Below are 18,415 nucleotides of genomic sequence, written 5' to 3' on the forward strand. Positions count from 1 at the left end.
GTCAGATACCTCCAAGAACAAAACTTGTAACCGGTTAGCACGCAATCTGTTAAAGGGGATTTTGTTACATGGCGTTTGTGATCGTACAGGGTGTTTGTGACTTTACAGGGGTTTACGTACAGTGTGTGAAACCCATTTGTCTGTTTCCCCGGCATAAAACTATAAAACTTCCTTACCCACTAACCAACCATCATATAAGATGCCATGTTCATGTTTACCACAGTAAAACATGGATTCTCTGCTTGGTTGGTAAGTTTGTTGTTTAACGACACAATCATCAATATTCCAGCTATATGTCAGTGATCTGTAAAAGATCGAGTCTTCGACATGACAATCCACTGACCAACACGATAAGCACCGATCTACATTACTGGGATACATTAACGTGTCGACCAAGTCAGCCAGTCTGACCACCGGTGTGGTGCGTCTTACGACAAGCATGGGTTGCTGAAGACCAATTCAGTCCCGGATTCTCATGGATATCCTACTCTGACTCACTGTTGCAGTTCCAGACAGATCAGTCTTTCTATTATCCAGGAACTGCTGGACGCCAAGCACGGTAAGAACAAGTAGCTGTACCGGTGTCCTGACAGAAGCACGACACACAACACAGCGTCACGTCGCACTAAGCATGACGTCTGTACATAATGCTGGATATTCACCATTCCCGTTCTCAAGGCAGTTATAATCTGTTTATTTTACAAAACAGATAAAGATTATGTGATTTCATGCATCGGAATGATTCTTGATTTTTTCAGTCACTGGAAAGACATTTTTAAACAACGGTATTAGCCAGATGTTTCATATCAACGTTTCACTTCATCAAAGCAGAATGACAAGTCCCACCTTCAGACCCTACATACCGAAACAGTTCCGGTGGAAAGAGCAAATAGAATCATGCTATCGTTTCGATCCCAGAGCACTTCGGCAAACACTGACAGAAAACTTAATTACAACGAAGTTCCGCGTATGTGACTATTACTTAACAAATCAGGATATTACAACCGCCACGGCAGAAACTGGCATGGGGATGAGCTACGTTTACTACTGGCATACATTATTCCTTTGAGTCGAAGCTCTGTCGCTGGCAACAATTACTACACAATGCTAAGCATAACTGCACATTGAATAACGCGCTTCACTGACGGAACCAACACGTGTTTTATGTTTCTGCTGGCTTCGACACACGACATGTGACAACTAAAACAACAAACTAGTATACGTAACTATTACTTGCTAAGCTTACAATACCATTCACCGTTACTCCAAAAATATCTTATATGAGACATGATTCACAAATCAAACTCATCTCCATATGACAATGCTCCCCTGCAAAACCCGAAAAAGTATGACTTGCCAAGTGGAAAAGTAATTTTGTTTGTCATTGTATGGGGCTGCCATTCTCAAACGTCAAATTTGTTCCAATGTACGTGGTTTGCAAATGCTAGAAGCGCCTGACAGTGGTATCGCATTAAGGCGGTAAAGATTGCCACGAAAATTTCATGGTTGAGTACAAACCTGGCATTTTGTCTGGATGGCCGGATGTACGTCAGTCGTCAGTGTTTCGTAATAAAGATCGTTTGTGTATAGAGTTTTGAGTACTTTATTATATATGACAGATTATAATATATGACAGAGGGCTGCCCTGTGTAAACACGTTCCAGAATGTTCAGTACTATATTGGATTAGTCTACTTTTAGCAACATTGCAGCAATATCACGGCAGGGGACACCAGAAATGGGCGTTACACATTGTAGTCATGTGGGGAATCGAACCCGGGCCTTCAGTGTGACGGGCGAACGCTTTAACCACAAGGCTGCCTCACCATCCTGCTTTTCCAGTGGTTTAAGCGTTAGCTCTTCACTGCATGATCTGAGGTCCCCACATGTGTATAATGTGTGAAGCCCATTTCTGGTGTTCCCCGCGGTGTAGTATTGCTCAATGCGACGTAAAACCATACTCACTCATGCTAGAACATCCCGGATAATACTTGACGAGACAGAAATATAACTTGAAACAAAAGTGTTTTAGATACGCTGCCTTACAACACCAAGTTGAACTAACACAAGAAGCGGGCGTGTTCCTAGTTAACGTAACCACAGCAGAAACACGCAGGAATAAAAAAAATCCTTTAAAGATGTAGAACGACACGATTAACACCAATCCTTTGTACACATCTCCACTGACGATACAATCGAATGTATTGTATCCTGGTGTGATCAATCTCGGTGACAATAGGGCTGATCTTTTGAGAGTCAGTCTCGTGATCATTTGGTCGATTTCAATTTTGTTAACGCAGAGACTTCATCTACAGTTACAAACGTGCAACGTTTACATGTAACCACCCGTCGCTAGGCTTAGCTACATACCTGATACAGTCAAATAGACACCTGATAAAGGCAAATTCCAAAGAAAATGATTAAAGAGATATAACATACAGCAAATCAATACACACGGATGTCTCCCTTCCGTAATATCTGACAGACACTCGCGGCCGTTAGGGAGGGAGATACATGTAGTTGCCACAGACTGGTTCGGCAGTGCTGGTCCGCTTTCTGCAGTACTTCACAAAATGACAAGACGACAATGCAGTATTTGGCACTGCACGGCTCACCTGGCCATGTGGCTTGCAGTCAGTCCCGTTCGTACGAACGTTGGTGGAACTTGTTCTGATTTGAGTTACTTTCCACAGCTTGAATCATCGACACGTCTCCCTGGATCTATGTTTAATACAATTCAAAACTCAAGTCCTCTTGGCTGTGCCAGGGAGTGTCTCCTCAGGAGAAGGTGCAGCTCTTTCAACTTTTACCTCCCGACCTCAGACTGTGAGTTGAATAATAACACAATGACATCAGCATTGGAACATCACAGAACGGGGTACTATTTCAGGCAAGTATGTTTCTCCTTATACCCGAGATTGTCACGGAGTCTAAAGGTAAAGCTGAGGGTCGATTCCGCTCAGAGGTAGAAGGCAGATGTTAACAATGCTTTACTCCTGTCACCCGCGGTGAAGTTGCGAAATGCTATTAAAAGCTGCGAAAAAGCCAACTCAGTTTTATTCATCTCGAGTTTTCTTTTGCTTTTTTGTTGTTTTTTGTCTTTGTTTTGTTTTTGTTTGTTTTTTCGCATTGTATGGGATAAGGAATTCTATTGTACAGCCGAAAGAATAACTTTTGACATATAACCAGCATTTTAATTCTTTAGAACATTATGTTTTTGTTCATACATCCACGTGTCGTATTGTTACAGCTGGGTTGCTGTACTCGTATGTGAACACATAAGCCTCAACCCTTATTGGGGAGTGAAACATTCTTCTTTATTCCACGTGTATGTATATCTGACACAAAAAACACTCACTCTCACTCTCTCTTTTTTTTGGAGTTTTCTCCCTTTTTGTACATCATAAAAAACGGAAAAGTATCATACTTAACCGAGCAAAACCCATGTACTGGTAAGAAGACTCTTGACGGGTTCACGTACCCGTCACATCACTCCCCCCCTAACGAAAGGATTTGTGACTAACCAAAATGTAATAATAGGTCGGAAGTATGATACCAATCTAACAACAGTGCAGGGCCCTTGCACTAGTGTGAGATAAGTAGGACACTTAAAGCTTTACAGATCAAACATGCTGAAGTACCGATGAAATGTTGTGAAATATCTAACTGAATGCAATGGATGTATCAATCGCCTTCATAAAGAATATGTGACACATGTAAGAAACTAAACTATATAGGTGAGATAAACTTCAAGTATGCATACAATGCAATGTCAAAATGATTAATACTGGATATTGAGCAAACATATAGTATAATAATACTGTTTAACTGAGTATTAGTAGATAGTGTTTGTTTCGAAGGAAGCAAACCGACTAGAAAAACAATATATCAAATTGTATACCATACACTGCATAAGTAATCAGAATCATGATAGATGCATAGGTAACTAACAGAGTATAACATGATCAAATATTTACCAAATTTGTTCACAACTGCAGTACTTCACAAGGGTTCATGATCAGTCCCTGTGGTCCAGTGAAACATATACAATGTTGAAATTGGCATTTGAATGCACCATCATTTTCGTGGTAAAGTCAGAAACCATTTAAAAAATGGTTAAACATATTCAAAATACCATTCATTGGCTTTGTGTTTCCGATAGGGAAACTGATTCTTCATTATTAGTCACGTGTTTCGAATTCTATTCATGATTCACATTTCAGTGCTGTCTTGAAACTAATGTCACAATGATAACATTAGAACTAGCATGAAAAACAACAATTGAATAACATAACACAATATTTGTACTAACACTGGTAACTAATTTGAAGGAATTATCAAGGTAACACTACAAATGGCTTCTGGAATTAACAGTTAACGACTATTTCTCTGCTTATTACACACGTTTACTTCCCAAACGATTACTTAGTTCAGCGTTACTGTTTACGCTGGCTTCTTCTATCTGTTCTCAGTTGAGAGTGGATGGAATTCACCATTTTCTGACAGTCAGATGAAAGATCACTATAGGAAATCCAGGAGTTGTAAGATTGGTCAAATGATAACCATTTGACACGGTAATACCACTGTCCATGTTTATATTTCTTGGAAATGATCTTTTCTATCTCATAATACTGAGGATTGTCAGACATGTTCTTGACAGTCTCGGATTGGCTGAGACCAATCAACACCAGAATGAAGGAACATCAGACCTCAGTCAGGAAACTCGACCAGAAATCGGCCATCTCTGAACATATTCTCAAGAACCCTGAACACTCAATTCGATGGGAGGACACTAGGATACTATCTACCAACAACAACAACTGGCGCCAAAGGAAACTGCAAGAGGCCATCGAGATCCGGAGACAGAAACCAGCCATCAACCGCGACCAAGGAGTGTACCTACCAAGTGCCTGGGACTTATTGATAAATTAATCTCATCTACCTGTGTACATTCTATCTATGTAATTCATGTATAGTCTATCTACCCGAGTACATACTTGTGTTTGTACATCACCAACCCTCATGTAAACATGCTCACCCCCTATCGTGTGTTATGTACATCATCCTATCATGCGTAATGTATCACCATTGGCTTCCATCCTTATCCCCAATCATGTTATGTAAACATATCCAATCAACTGTAATGCATTACCATTGGCTTCCATCATTGTTATCTTAACTATCGGCTTCCTATCAGTGCTTGTTTATACTAGCTTTCGTTAACTCATTCCACTTGTTACTTTGTTATTGTTTTACCTGTACATATAAATACACCTCTGTATCCCTTTCTCAATCACCTGATGAAGGAGTAAGCATTAACTCCGAAACGTTGTGTAATCTCATAAAGAAGTTGATATCCATAAAATCTTCATTCTTACGTACATGAATGTCTGAAAGTTTCTCTGTGATATAGTATGGACCGGACCAAGGCCTGGCCAGTTTTCTTGTTTGGCCTGTGACAATCACTGGTTGGTACACAAACACTGTGTCCCCAACCTTGAAATCTGGTAAGTTTACTTTACTTGCAAATTTGTCACACATGGTCTTCTTACTTTCATTTAGAAGGTCTTCAGCGATTGTCCTAGCATGTTCCAAACCGCTCACTAACTGAGATACATAGTCCGCCGTTGTAAGAGAGCAGTTAGGGCCTAGATCGAGTGTTGTGTCACTGGGGAATCGAGGATGGCGTCCGTGAACAAGGAAGTAGGGAGAATAATTCGTTGTGTCAAGGGATGGTGTCGTGTTGTAGGCAAACTGTATGAAAGGTACATGCAAATCCCACTCATCATGCATTTTGTCACAGTATTTGGAAAGTGAAGCTTGGACAGTTGACATGAACCTTTCACTTTGCCCGTTACACCTTGGATGGTAGCTGGTAGTTTGAGTTTTCTTCACTGTCATCAGCTTACAAGTTTCTTTGACAACTTCAGAGAGAAAATTTGAACCACGGTCACTATGTAGATATTTCGGAGCACCATGTCTACATATGATGTTGTACACTAACTTATTTGCCACAGTCACTGCTTTCATGTCAGAAACAGGGAACAAGTAATCTACAAACACTAATAGGTATTTGTTTCCAGTTTGTTTGTTCAGTGGTAGAGGTCCAAGAAAGTCTGTGCTAACTCTCTCAAAAGGAGCAGATGCAGTTATGGGTGTAATCTGGGCTCGCACTGGTTGAGATGGCCGTTTACGTTGATTACAAACATCACATGAAGTCACCCATTTTGTAATATCTGAACACATACGAGGCCAAAAGTATTTCAACCTGGCCTTATTAATTGTTCGATCAATTCCGAAATGACCACCAGCAAGGGGGTCATCATGGATTTCTCTAAGTATCTGTGACTTCATTGAATCTGGGATGGCAAGCTGAATAGATGCCATGCTGTCGTTCCTCGTCCGATTCTCACGGATCCACACATGGAATAGGATATCATTGTGCAGAAAATAAAACCTGGAGGCATTAAAAACATCTTGCCTCCTTTTCTCATTATCAGGAAGAGCACCTTCTTTCAGATACTTGATCATGTCTTGATATTGTGGATCATTGCACTGTTCCAATTGTAGTTTATTGAGCGTACTGTCTGACACTTCTGAACATACCATGTCTGCAGAGTTAGTATATCCAGTTGTCGCCACTTGTGGAATTCCTTTCACAAGACGTTCGGGGTCAGCTTGTCGTGTTTTCAGTGTATTGACACAGACCTCATTTGAAGCAGTTTGCTCGATTTCCGGCAGTGGATGTTGCTGAATCAGGGGCGAGACAGTTGTGGTATCTGGAACGTCACAGGTAAGGATAGAGTGATCATCTTCCTCATTCTCCAGAGATTCTTCAGCATCCGAATATGTTCGTCTTGAGATGGCATCCGCATTGCCATGCAATACTCCTGGGCGCACAACAACAGTCATATCATATGACATGAGATATGTCACCCATCTTGCAATGCGACCAGTTGGTTCTTTTACAGACAACAACCACTTTAATGCTGAATGATCAACTACTACTGTGAATTGAGCATGTCGAAGGAGATAATCAAAATGTTTTATGGCAAAAATAACCGCTAAACATTCTTTTTCTGTGATAGTGTAGTTTCTCTCGGGTTTGTTCATAGACCTTCCCGCATACGCGATGACTCTTTCCACTCCCTGTTGTTCCTGACATAGAACGGATCCAACAGAAAATGAACTGGCATCTGTGTATAAGACAAAGGGGGCATTGTAGTTTGGATATGCAATTACGGGTGCCGTCATGAGATTCTGCTTTAGACATTCAAATGATTCTTGACACTCTGTAGTCCAGGTGAATGGTGTATCTTTCTTGGTCAGCTGGTTCAAAGGATGAGCAAGTTTTGCATAGTCGCCAATGAATTTTCTGTAATAACCGCTGAGGCCTAAGAATGCCCGAAGATCTTTTAAGGTAGTTGGCTGAGGGTATTCGCGAATAGCAGCTAATTTGTCAGGGTCTGGAGCGATGCCATGGGGAGTGACGATATGGCCAAGATACTTTATTTTGTGATGACCAAAGAAGCATTTTGATGGAGAGAGTTTCAGGTTTGCAGTCCGCAATCTTTCTAAAACTTCTCTGATATGAGTCATATGTTGACTGAAGTCCTTGGAATATATGATGACGTCATCTAAATAGATGAGGCAAGATTTCCATGTCAAGCCTTGCAATACTGTTTCCATCACTCTCTGAAATAAGGCGGGAGAGTTCTTGAGCCCCATAGGAAGCCTTCGAAACTGGAAAAGTCCAAGATGACATTTAAAGGCAGTATACTCTCTCGAGTCCGGGTCGATCATGAGTTGGTAAAACCCACTTTGTAGGTCTAAGGTGGTAAAGAACTTCGGTTGTGCGTGGCCAATACTTTCAAGGCACTCATCAGTGGTTGGCAAAGGATGAGCTAATAGTTCCGTGACAGAGTTCAAATTCCTGTAGTCCACAACAAATCGGTATTGGTTCTTCTGTCTCTTTGTCACAAGAAAACATGGACTTGCCCAGGGACTCACTGAATCTTCAATAATGTTTTGATCCTTTAAATCATTGATGCATGTTTCAAGTGCTGCTTTTTGTTGAGGGCCTAATCTGTACGACCGTGATCTAATTGGAGCTTGATCCTGCTTCACTCTGATTTTATGAGTAATAATGTCACATGATCCAACCTTGCCATGAAGAGCAAACACATCAGAGTATTCGTCAATCAAAGATGTGAGGTCCTGTCTTTGATGTTCGGTTATGTCACTGTTGGCAGGGGGGAGATTTACGAACCGAGAGGCTTTATCTGAATCTTTATCACAAGGAGAGATAGGTATAGTTTCATTTGCACCTCTGTTGACACTAAACCCCTGTTCATCTGCACCTTCGTCTCCAAGGTAGTACAAGCTGTCATCCTTGCTGAGACACACAAACTTCCCGATGTAACTACCCTTCGAGATTCCAACTGGTTCATCAGACAGGTTCACTAGGCGCTGATATACATGATTGTCATTTACATGACATAACACTTTGGCACATAAAACACCTTCAGGATAAGCACAGTTTCCATTCTCGCTAATGCCTAACACAGTGTTGGGAAGAGGGTTGCCTTTAAGCTTTGCCAAAATAACTATCTCTGAGCGCGGAGGGATAGTTACATTGTCTGCTGCAATAGTCTGTCTTCTGGGGTCAATAGACAGCTTATTCTTGCTAAAATCAAGCAGTGCATTGTGACTTGACAGAAAGTTCAGACCTAGAATAAAATCCGTGTTCAGACCGGGAACGAGGTAAAATTTCACGTTGAACATTGTCTGATTGAACCACACCTGTAATGTAACAGTCCCTTGAATTTCTACCTTTTCATCACTTGCCGTAACTATATATGTTTTGTCAGACTTATGAATTGGAGCAAGATGAAATAACTTCTTGGTAATGGTTTCATATTTGGCAACACAAAAATCCGCACCAGTATCAATGAGTGCATAGTGTTTGTCCTGACCTATTGAAATTGGGACAAAGTTCTTTAAGACAGGTAAGGAAGTCGTTGATAGCCTAATGGTATCATTGGTTTCACTGAGTCCACCTAGAGCCCCATTGTTCTGGGTGGACTTTGTTAGTTTTCCTGACTAGTAGTGCACTGACTTTCAAAATGACCATTCTGGTGGCAACGTCGGCAAACAACTTTAGACATGGGCTTTTTCATGTACTTGGGGCAGGTTCTCGCTGTATGGCCAACTTCGAGACACAACTGACAGCTAACTGTGGATGAGGTCACGGTGTTCAACATGTTCACAGGGCCTTGTTCTGGGGGTTTGGCCTTCAAGGACATGATAAGATCCAGCATGGTTGATAGGGTTTGGTCCTGTTTGTTTACCTGTTCTTCTAACTTTCTCAGTTTAATTGAGCTCTGGTCCTGTGGGTTGCTGTTTCCCCATAAGCGATGGATTCGGCTGCTATTCTAGCCGATTGGATGGCTGCTTGACATGTTGTGGGTTGTTGTTGGATTACAAATGTTCGTAAATGTGGCAAGAGGCCCCTTACAAAAATGCGCATCTTTTCATCGTCTGGTTTAGCCAGTGTGCTGCATTTGTTTTCAATGGCATTTATATAGTCTTCCAGAGGCTCACACTCCCCCATAACCCTTTCAAATAATTGCTTTTCAATTAACCACGGTTGTTGAGAACTCTTGAAATGTGTGATAAACCGATGGTACAATGCTTTTCTATTTTGCTTGTCCTCCTCGGACAGGGTTTTGAACCACTGGACTGCCCTCCCATCCAGCATGAGACGGAAAACATTCGGTGTATCACTATCTGCTAACCGGGACAGTTGGCGCCATGCCTCGAATTTCTCCAACCAAAGTTCGGGGTCCTCAGAAACATCACCAGTGAAACAATGAGGTTTCAAGTTACCGACCCCAGAAAATGGCTTAGATGGTCTGACAGTTTCAAAGTCATCGTCACTAATTTCTTGATGTTTTGATTTCTTGGGCGGCATGGTTGGCAAAATGGCGGCGAACAAAGATACACAAGGCAATGGAAAGTTTACTCACATAAACAGATGGATTGAATGTCTTTCATACTGCAATTATCGGGATCATTAGCATCTCCACCATATATGTTACAGCTGGGTTGCTGTACTTGTATGTGAACACATAAGCCTCAACCCTTATTGGGGAGTGAAACATTCTTCTTTATTCCACGTGTATGTATATCTGACACAAAAAACACTCCCTCTCTCCCTCTCTTTTTGGAGTTTTCTCCCTCTTTGTACATCATAAAAAACGGAAAAGTAACATACTTAACCGAGCAAAACCCATGTACTGGTAAGAAGACTCTTGACGGGTTCACTTACCCAAAACCCATGTACTGGTAAGAAGACTCTTGACGGGTTTACTTACCCGTCACAGTATGTCGTATTCACACTGAGCGCATGCCTTTGTCTCCATGTCGAAACTGAGAGTTGTTGTGTTATTGCTCAAATATGTACATGGGCATTAATGGAGCACTACTCGAGTTACCCACTCGACTGCAGGCGACAACTGGAGTCCGTGCTTGCACCCTCTCATCTTGTAGCAATCTGTTCAACCAAGTTTTCTCACTGAGAGCGTGATTTAGTGCGAGGGAATGTCATTTTATTTAACAAAAGACAACGTTTATACCTTTAAGGGCATGTTTAATGCACCATGAAACAGAAGTTGGTGCTTAACGCCAATAAGGTAGCTAGAGACCAACGGACACATATCTTAATTTATTGCATGCACATGAATATCAATCCATGATTCAAATGTACAACACGTGTGTCGCTGTCAAGAAACTAAGCACACTGGGGTATAAATTTCACAACTGCAATGTAAGCACCTCAGTTTTATGAAATAAATTACGACTGCAATAATTAAAAAAACTATGCTTTAAATGACATGGGGAAAACGGCAGACCTACAGAAAATACACAATTGAAAGACTTAGTAATTTTCAAGTTGTGTATCCCGGAGCCTGCACAACACGGACTCCTAATTCGACTGCGAAGAAGCAATCTCATGACTTATCAGACCTGAAAGTCCAGCTCTCCACCAGCACCATCAGAAGGACAATTTACGTCGCCCCCGAATTACATAGTCACATGACGGAATGTTTGGCGAGATGCCCGCCGCAACACATGGTCTAGGGCTAACATTAGAGCCGTGTATTCCATAATGCCTGTTACATGTATACATGTGTATCCAGTGATGTAAATCCATTTCCTTTTGGGAAAGTAAAGTGTTATCAATCAACGTGATAAAGGACAAGTTACCAGTGACCGTATGGGCACGAGGTATATCAGCAGGATTTGCCCAATGCAGCTGAACCCTTTGTTGGTGGCTCAGTGATGGTTTGGGTTTCACATGACTGTGAACAGGACCTTATTACAGAACCCGAAACACTTAATGGTCAGTGTCATCAACAGGAAGAACTGGACTCCGCCATATTAACGCGTATCCATCGTCCGATATTCATGGGTGACAACGGTAGACCTCACCATCCACATCGCCCATTTACACATACACGCCATCGAAATATTACCATGGCCCACAAGAAGCCCAATCGAACAACTTCTAGACAACCTTGGACGCCAAGTTCAAGCTGGAGATCCCCCTTTTTATAATCTGCTGAAACTGACGCAAGCACTCCATGAGGATTGGTAGAGGATTCCATTGCCTGTGCACGACGATTGGGCTGGTGTTTTTATTCTGCCACTTGCCATTTATTGTAGAAAGACTTGGCGCGCCATAATAAACCTGTCATTAATAAAATAACATGGAGAGCTGCCACTGCCAGCATGGCGTGTCTGTATAAATCAACATGCAAAGTAAAACTAATGTAACATTTTTACATAATTATTAGATATAAATAACTATGATAGTTAATGGTGACTAACCTATTATCAAATACAGTTATTTGAATACATGACTTAACGAGAAATTGTTTAAATACGAACAATTCAAACTTGCATACCTGTAATTAGTGAAATTACATGGAGAGCTGCCACTGCCAGCATGGTGTGTGCCACGCACATGGCACATGTAGCATTTATCTCACGTGGGTGCACAGACCGCAGGAGCAGCATGTGCCAGAGCTCAGGGTGTGCCTACTAGCACTCAGCTCAACTGTATGGCACGCTAATTGCTAATTTGTGATGGGTGATGTGCAGTATGAAACAATTAACCTGTAGCATGTATTAACTTTCAGATGTTATCCTTGTGACGGGTGGCTGGCTACCCCAGATACTGGTCGCCAGTGGTGGTTTTTACATGGTGATTGTTTTAATCGCAGTAATATAAATGAACAGTGTATATGATATTAGCAGAACAGATTTCGCACAAAAATGTTTATGAGTTCTTCATATGAAAACAGACCTGTTCGAAGTAGCAAAGATTTTGTCGCCTGTATATCTGTAGCGCCTGTATAAATTTGCTTTGTTTCAATTAAGACATTTTACAGCGTCGGTATTGTTAGTATCAGGTCTGTTGCTTACCCACATTGAGTGTACCCTGGTGCGTCTTGATCTTGAGTGCAAGTTATTGTTTCACCTATATTGTGTGTGTGACTTGGTGCTTCGGGCATCATGAGTGTAACTTGTTGCTTCCAACATCTTCAGTGTAACTTGGTGATTCATGCATCTTGAGCGTGACTTGGTGCTTGACGTGTTTTGAGTGTCACTCTTTGCAATAATAAAGTAAATGTTGATTCTCAGCAATGTTTCGAATTCATGTCTATCTTAATGCATGTATTTACAGTGAGATCAACGACTGGCCCACCACCCTGGCAGGTAAATGTCAAGGTCACAACTGCGACGGCAACACAAAATGTGAGGTCGGTGTTGACACGACAACCAGTTGCGTGACAACGGATGGAGCCAGTTCTATGTGCTCACAGCCAGATCCGATTCCAAATGGAGCCGTCCTGAACATTCTTTCACTGGATGAAACATGGAATCCGGGACATACATTGATCTACGTGTGCAACTTCGGCTTTCTTCGAGATGGAATTTTGAAATGCCTTTCCGATGGATCGTGGTCCTCTGTCAGTTGTAAATCTGCTTTTGGTTAGACGTTCTACATAGAAAGCTAGCAGGTTAAGGCTCATGGCTCAGATGTTGATATAGCAGGCCATGAACACATGCAGTAGACACAATGCCAACCGAGGTCTCACTTTAGAGAGAGGGCTGTTCCTGTTCTGTGGTGTGACTGCAAGAAATTCACCGTAAAACTGTCTTCACATTAAAGGTGCAAGGCCATGTTTGCGTTTGTTTTCTGTTATAAAAAAGTGAACCGTTGAGCTCTGGGCATCAAATGGAAAGAATTACGTGACATTGAGTAAATTGGGAAACTTGTTTCCCTACGATTTGTCACTTAAGTATGCCTGCGTCGTTGACTTTTTGAAAATAGGCAACCTTCTGGAACGAGCAGTGATCCAGTACATGCAGGCATAGTCTACGAAATGCCAACAATGAACAATGTATTCAACAAAATTAAAAAAGCTCCACGTTATAAATAATACTTGTATGTGGGGTGGTTCTTATTAGGTTATAGTTATGCAATGACTGCTTTTAGCAATGTTCCAGCAATATCACGTCTGGGGAGATCAGAAATGATTTTCTCGCATTGTACCCACATGGGGAATCGAACTCGGGTCTTCAGCGTTATGAGTGAACGCTTTGACGTCTATGCTCCCCAACGCCTCGAATACAATGACGTTCAGTAACCAAGGGAGTATGCCCCGAAAAATCAGCCATTGTTTGGCTAGTGGTGGACAATCCGTTGCAGTAGTTGCAACAGTCCTGGGTAGTAGTGGTTGTAGTTGTCTGAGGACCCATGTTCAGGCGATTGGCACCTTTGTAGATCGCTAAGGCCACGGTGCGCCGTGTGTGACAGATCACACATTGTTGTGTTTGTACGGTTGACAGATTTGGAGACGTAATGGTTTGGGCGAATCTCAATTGCTGGTCTTCCAGGGGAATCTTACTGTCGTACAGTATCGGGGCTAAGTCTAGTTCTACTACTGTTCTTGCAGGTACATGGAAGGACATTCCAAAATCATAGCACAACCTTCTAGAACCCACACCTTACAGGCACTTGCGCAAGCACTCTCTGACCAACGACGACGATGCCTGGTTTAACTGCTCCAACAGGTTCTCCTTTCCTCGTGGACTGTTGTGTTGTGGTCACATCCTACACTCGTTATAATTGTTGACTTCTGCTCAGTTTTACGAGTGTGAAGATCGCGATGCGGGTTAGGGGGTGAGTCATGAAGCGTCATCAAAACATTTTTCCGCAAGATCGACATTGCCACAATCCATATTTCATCATCTGTCGATCTGTCGTATAGGCCTTCCTATGTCACCTTATTTTGGCAGGGAGAGATCTGAAGACGCCCTACCTCAACCAACCCAACCCCTTTCTTCCAGAAAGCAAACACGGTAGGCATTCCACGGGACAGGGTACATTACATTTCCTGTGAAGCTTTGGCAATAAGGTTCGTTAGGTTCTTCACATCTGATACACATCCGTAACACGTGCAACAGATCTGGTGATAGCCGATCTGTTTGAGGCTGATTTGTCCTTTCAAACCGTCTTAAGGTTTATAGCGAGGAATGAAAAGTGGGTTGAACGATTGCGACCACAGGTAAAGAAGGTCCAGGCGGGCAACATTATCTGGAAAGTTTATCCCCTTTAGGTTCTGGGGGCGCAATCCTTGGGAACTTATCTTCCCTGAAGCAAGCAATTGTCTACATAAAAAGCGTACGCTTTGTTTGAAGGCACAAACGCCTTAGTGAATACACGCTACTCTGTGGTAAATATATACGTTTCTTCGTAAGAATAAAACTTCTACTGTTAAGAGTTTGACATGGGACCCTTTTGATGGTGTTCAGAGTATAAAGCCATGGGAAATAGATATAGCCCGTCTGTGAACTTAAGTACTTCTCACCACGCTGGGATTGGAGGGTAAATAAGGTCCCTGTGCCTGTCTCTCCTCGCTAGGTTCCAAAATTTCAACACGCAGCTTTGGGCGGAGGGCAATAACAAAAGTAACTACACGCAAGTTCATCAACAGGATGGCAAGGTTCTCTGCATGCATTGTTACACACATCGCCCTACTAATTACACACTATTATGCATGAATTTATAGACACTGTCATTGCATCTTCATGATTATTTTATCAGTTTCCATATTTTTGTCAGCAGCATATCTCAGTTATGTGCCCCATGTATGAAACAAATTGACAGAATAAGTATTCAGTTCTATCAATATTGAAATATTTTTGTTTTTTCTCCCTATCCCCATTCTCTCCATCCTGACCCTGAAGCATCCAACATGAAGTAGAGTTCATAACTGTGACATGTGTGCAGACACTGCTACTGATACAGTTATAACTGTATATTTATAACTGATTTATAGCTGCTATATTGTTGCAAAACATGAGTTTTCCATTTCGAAGGTGTTTATGAGTTCTTGTTGCCTGGTAAAGGAAGCTAGTTAGTTCCTTCTAAACTGTTAGAAAAAGCATTACAATAAATTACAGTTTATACATCAGATCAATATTTTTATTGACTTCATATTCACTTTCAAACAGCCGTTCTTTATTTCCCAATGATTCATATACAAAACCTACATGATATTTAGTGACGGTTCTCCAATCCATAAGTACAGATTTATATTCACAGCAACTAAAGCAATATAGTCAGTACACAGTGAACGACTTGTCAATAGAAAATAATAAACATATCTCAGTATGTACAATGTAGGTATCACAGATGAGCAAGATATATACAGTATGTATAGAAATATCTACTCCACATAACACTTCTATACAGCACACTTCAAATGCTGAGGACGGAATCATTGCAAAATCCTATCACAAATCATAGAAAAACTCAAATCCAGCAAGTACACCTTAGATATAATTAACTCACAAGTTGAGTTTCATCAGAAGGCTTGAACGTTGTTGGTTTTTTTTTCAGTTTTGGTGATTTCAATAAAGTATCCTGAGACCAGGTAATAATAAGGAAACCTTCAAATATGCCGGAATCAACATTAGTCTACACACTGATACACTCCATGCTACTGGACACTGGCACATGAATTATTCTACAAAACATTCCTAAAATGACTGGCAATGGTTTATAAGTAGACTTGTCCATAGACATAGTCTGATTTCACAGTAATGGCCATTAGATTTTTGACAGCTAAAGTCCCGATGTAGTGGACAACCAACAACACAAACTTGTATGCTTATCATCATATCCTACAAATTCCTGATTTTAAATATTCGGTATTTTTCAAGTATGACCATTACACTAACTATTATCAGGAACTAAAAAGTTTAATATATCATTGCAAGACATACATGAATCCCAGAGGTAGAAAACTGTGGATGCTGACATGTGAACAAATTATTAAACATCTGCAGGATTTAAAACTAAAGAAAGTAATACTGAAATACACACACAAATATTGGATGGATTATCTTACACCCCTTCTCTCAAACTTTGGCAATGCTGAAAATTATCATGTATTAAAAAAATAATAAAAATAATAATATATAGCATAAAAACAAACAAACTAGATATCACAGTGTGCAGTCCATGCATGAACATTAACACAAACAGCAAAAACTGCATTGCTTGGTAAGTAACATTTGTGTTATATCTGTTTTACTTTTGCTTCATACATATAAAGAAAATACCCATTAATGAATGGTAAAATTTGGTTTCCATGGCCAAGGAAAGGCAATATTTCAGTAATCGCAAAAACTAGAAATGATAAATACTTTTTTTAAAAAGACAAAACAAAAGCACAACATTGCCATGGTAACAATAAAGGTGTTTCCAAAGTGTCAGCTAGTTGTCCAACTGACACAACAAAGCAACTCCCCGTCCGATCCAGTGTGATTCTGGTTTGTCTGATGGAATCATCATAGCAATAACAAAGTTTGTAGAGTGGCCAGTAGTGGACAATGTCCCTCTTCTCTCACTGGTCTTGTACACTGGGCACTTGTACACAGGCTTGTCCGGGATGTCAGACCTCTTTAATGGCTTCAGCCAAAGCTGAGGACAGAAAATATTTAGGTCAGGTAATACAATTAATGGTTTAAATGGGTATGGAAATAGGTAAGGATGCTAAAATGAGAAGTGTCAGCAGTAATACTGAGAATACCGGTGCCAATTTGACTGTCTTCCATCTTGTACACTTCAAGCTTGGTAATCTTATTGTTTACCAGCTGGTTGCTGGTTCTGCCTCATGTGTGAGGTTGTTACACACATATCATACATATTGCAGAATGTAATACACATCACCAAACATCCCCACAAATGCACTGCCCTTCTGGTTCTTATGATCTTATAACCACCAGGAAAATATGTTGAAGTCCAATCATATTGCTGTGAATGTGAGAGACAAACTCCTGGTGTGTTTCTATATTTACAGTCATTGACATAGAAAACAGCATCTGAACAACAGTTTGTTTCTTGTTTCATGATGCACTCTGTATGACAGCAGTCTGTAGTTAATTAAGTCAGGATCACACAATCCAGCGAGGACTCAGCATATGATGACATGTATCAACTAAGTCAGCAAATCTGACCATCTGATCCTGTTAGTCACCTCTCATGAAAAGCATGGGTTGCTGAAGACCCATTCTAACCCAGACCTTCACTGCTTGATTCAAACAGATGCATATTACAAGGTACAGTGACAGATCTTGCCGAAGTCACATAAACTAAAAGAATTAAAGGAATGGAGTGAGTGAGTGAGTTTAGTTTAATGCTGCACTCAGCCATATTCCAGCTATATGGAGGAGGTCTGTAAATAATCAAGTCTGGACAAGACAATCCAGTGATCAACAACATGAGCATCGATCTGTGCAATTGGGAACTGATGACATGTGCCAACCAAGTCAGCCAGCCTGACCACCCTATCCCGTTGGTCGCCTCTTACGACAAGCATATTTGCCTTTTATGGCAAGCATGGGTTGCTGAAGGCCTATTCTATCCCTGGACCTTCGCGGGTAATTAGAGGAATGGAAATGCAAAGGCAGACATCATAGACTCTGTAAGTGTCTAGTCCACTGATCTGCTTACCGGTGGCATAGTGTCAAACAAGACCTTCGGCAATGACTCTGCAAGTCTTTTGCCCTTGCGATCCCATCGGGCACCATCCACGAAGAGACCATAAACATACACACCTGGAAACAAGGAGTTCCACAATGAGAAGTTCATAACATATTAATCTCTATAACACGTAACCGACTGATTGAATATGAAAAATTACAGAGCCTTTTCATGCCTTCCTGACTTGTGTTAACTGAAATCAGGATGATAAGTTAGTGACTGTCAACTGTCATTAATATTCTACATCAGTAAGACATTAACTGAGAATGTTTAAGGAATAAAACAGATCTGA

The 18,415-nt window shown here is 41.1% G+C and overlaps 2 protein-coding genes across 2 annotated transcripts in view; one reads left to right on the plus strand and one right to left on the minus strand.

Annotated features, from left to right (window-relative positions):
- Positions 1-2,572: 2,572 nt before the first annotated feature.
- On the plus strand, positions 2,573-13,063 carry LOC137297723 (uncharacterized). Its single transcript, XM_067829660.1, has 2 exons — positions 2,573-2,889; positions 12,751-13,063. Exons 1-2 carry the CDS (start codon positions 2,573-2,575, stop codon positions 13,061-13,063), a joined length of 630 nt encoding a protein of 209 aa, XP_067685761.1.
- A 2,473-nt stretch (positions 13,064-15,536) lies between these two features.
- The window catches only part of LOC137298143 (dynein axonemal heavy chain 7-like), a 77,856-nt gene continuing 74,977 nt past the window's right edge, over positions 15,537-18,415 (minus strand). The window contains exons 70-71 of the mRNA XM_067830253.1: positions 18,094-18,197; positions 15,537-17,061 (exon numbers count right to left, since the gene is read on the minus strand). Of these exons, the coding sequence (XP_067686354.1) occupies positions 16,855-17,061; positions 18,094-18,197 (311 nt within the window). The 3' untranslated portion in view covers positions 15,537-16,854. The remainder of the gene's footprint in view (positions 17,062-18,093; positions 18,198-18,415) is intronic.

Source organism: Haliotis asinina, chromosome 10, assembly GCF_037392515.1.
Source record: "Haliotis asinina isolate JCU_RB_2024 chromosome 10, JCU_Hal_asi_v2, whole genome shotgun sequence".
NCBI lineage: Eukaryota > Metazoa > Mollusca > Gastropoda > Lepetellida > Haliotidae > Haliotis > Haliotis asinina.

Excerpts from the sequence above, each read along its gene's own strand:
- LOC137297723 (XM_067829660.1), top strand. The coding sequence starts at position 2,573 with ATGACAAGACGACAATGCAGTATTTGGCACTGCACGGCTCACCTGGCC. Across the intron at positions 2,890-12,750 it reads AGAACGGGGTACTATTTCAG|TGAGATCAACGACTGGCCCA; the intron begins GCAAGTATGTTT and ends ATGTATTTACAG.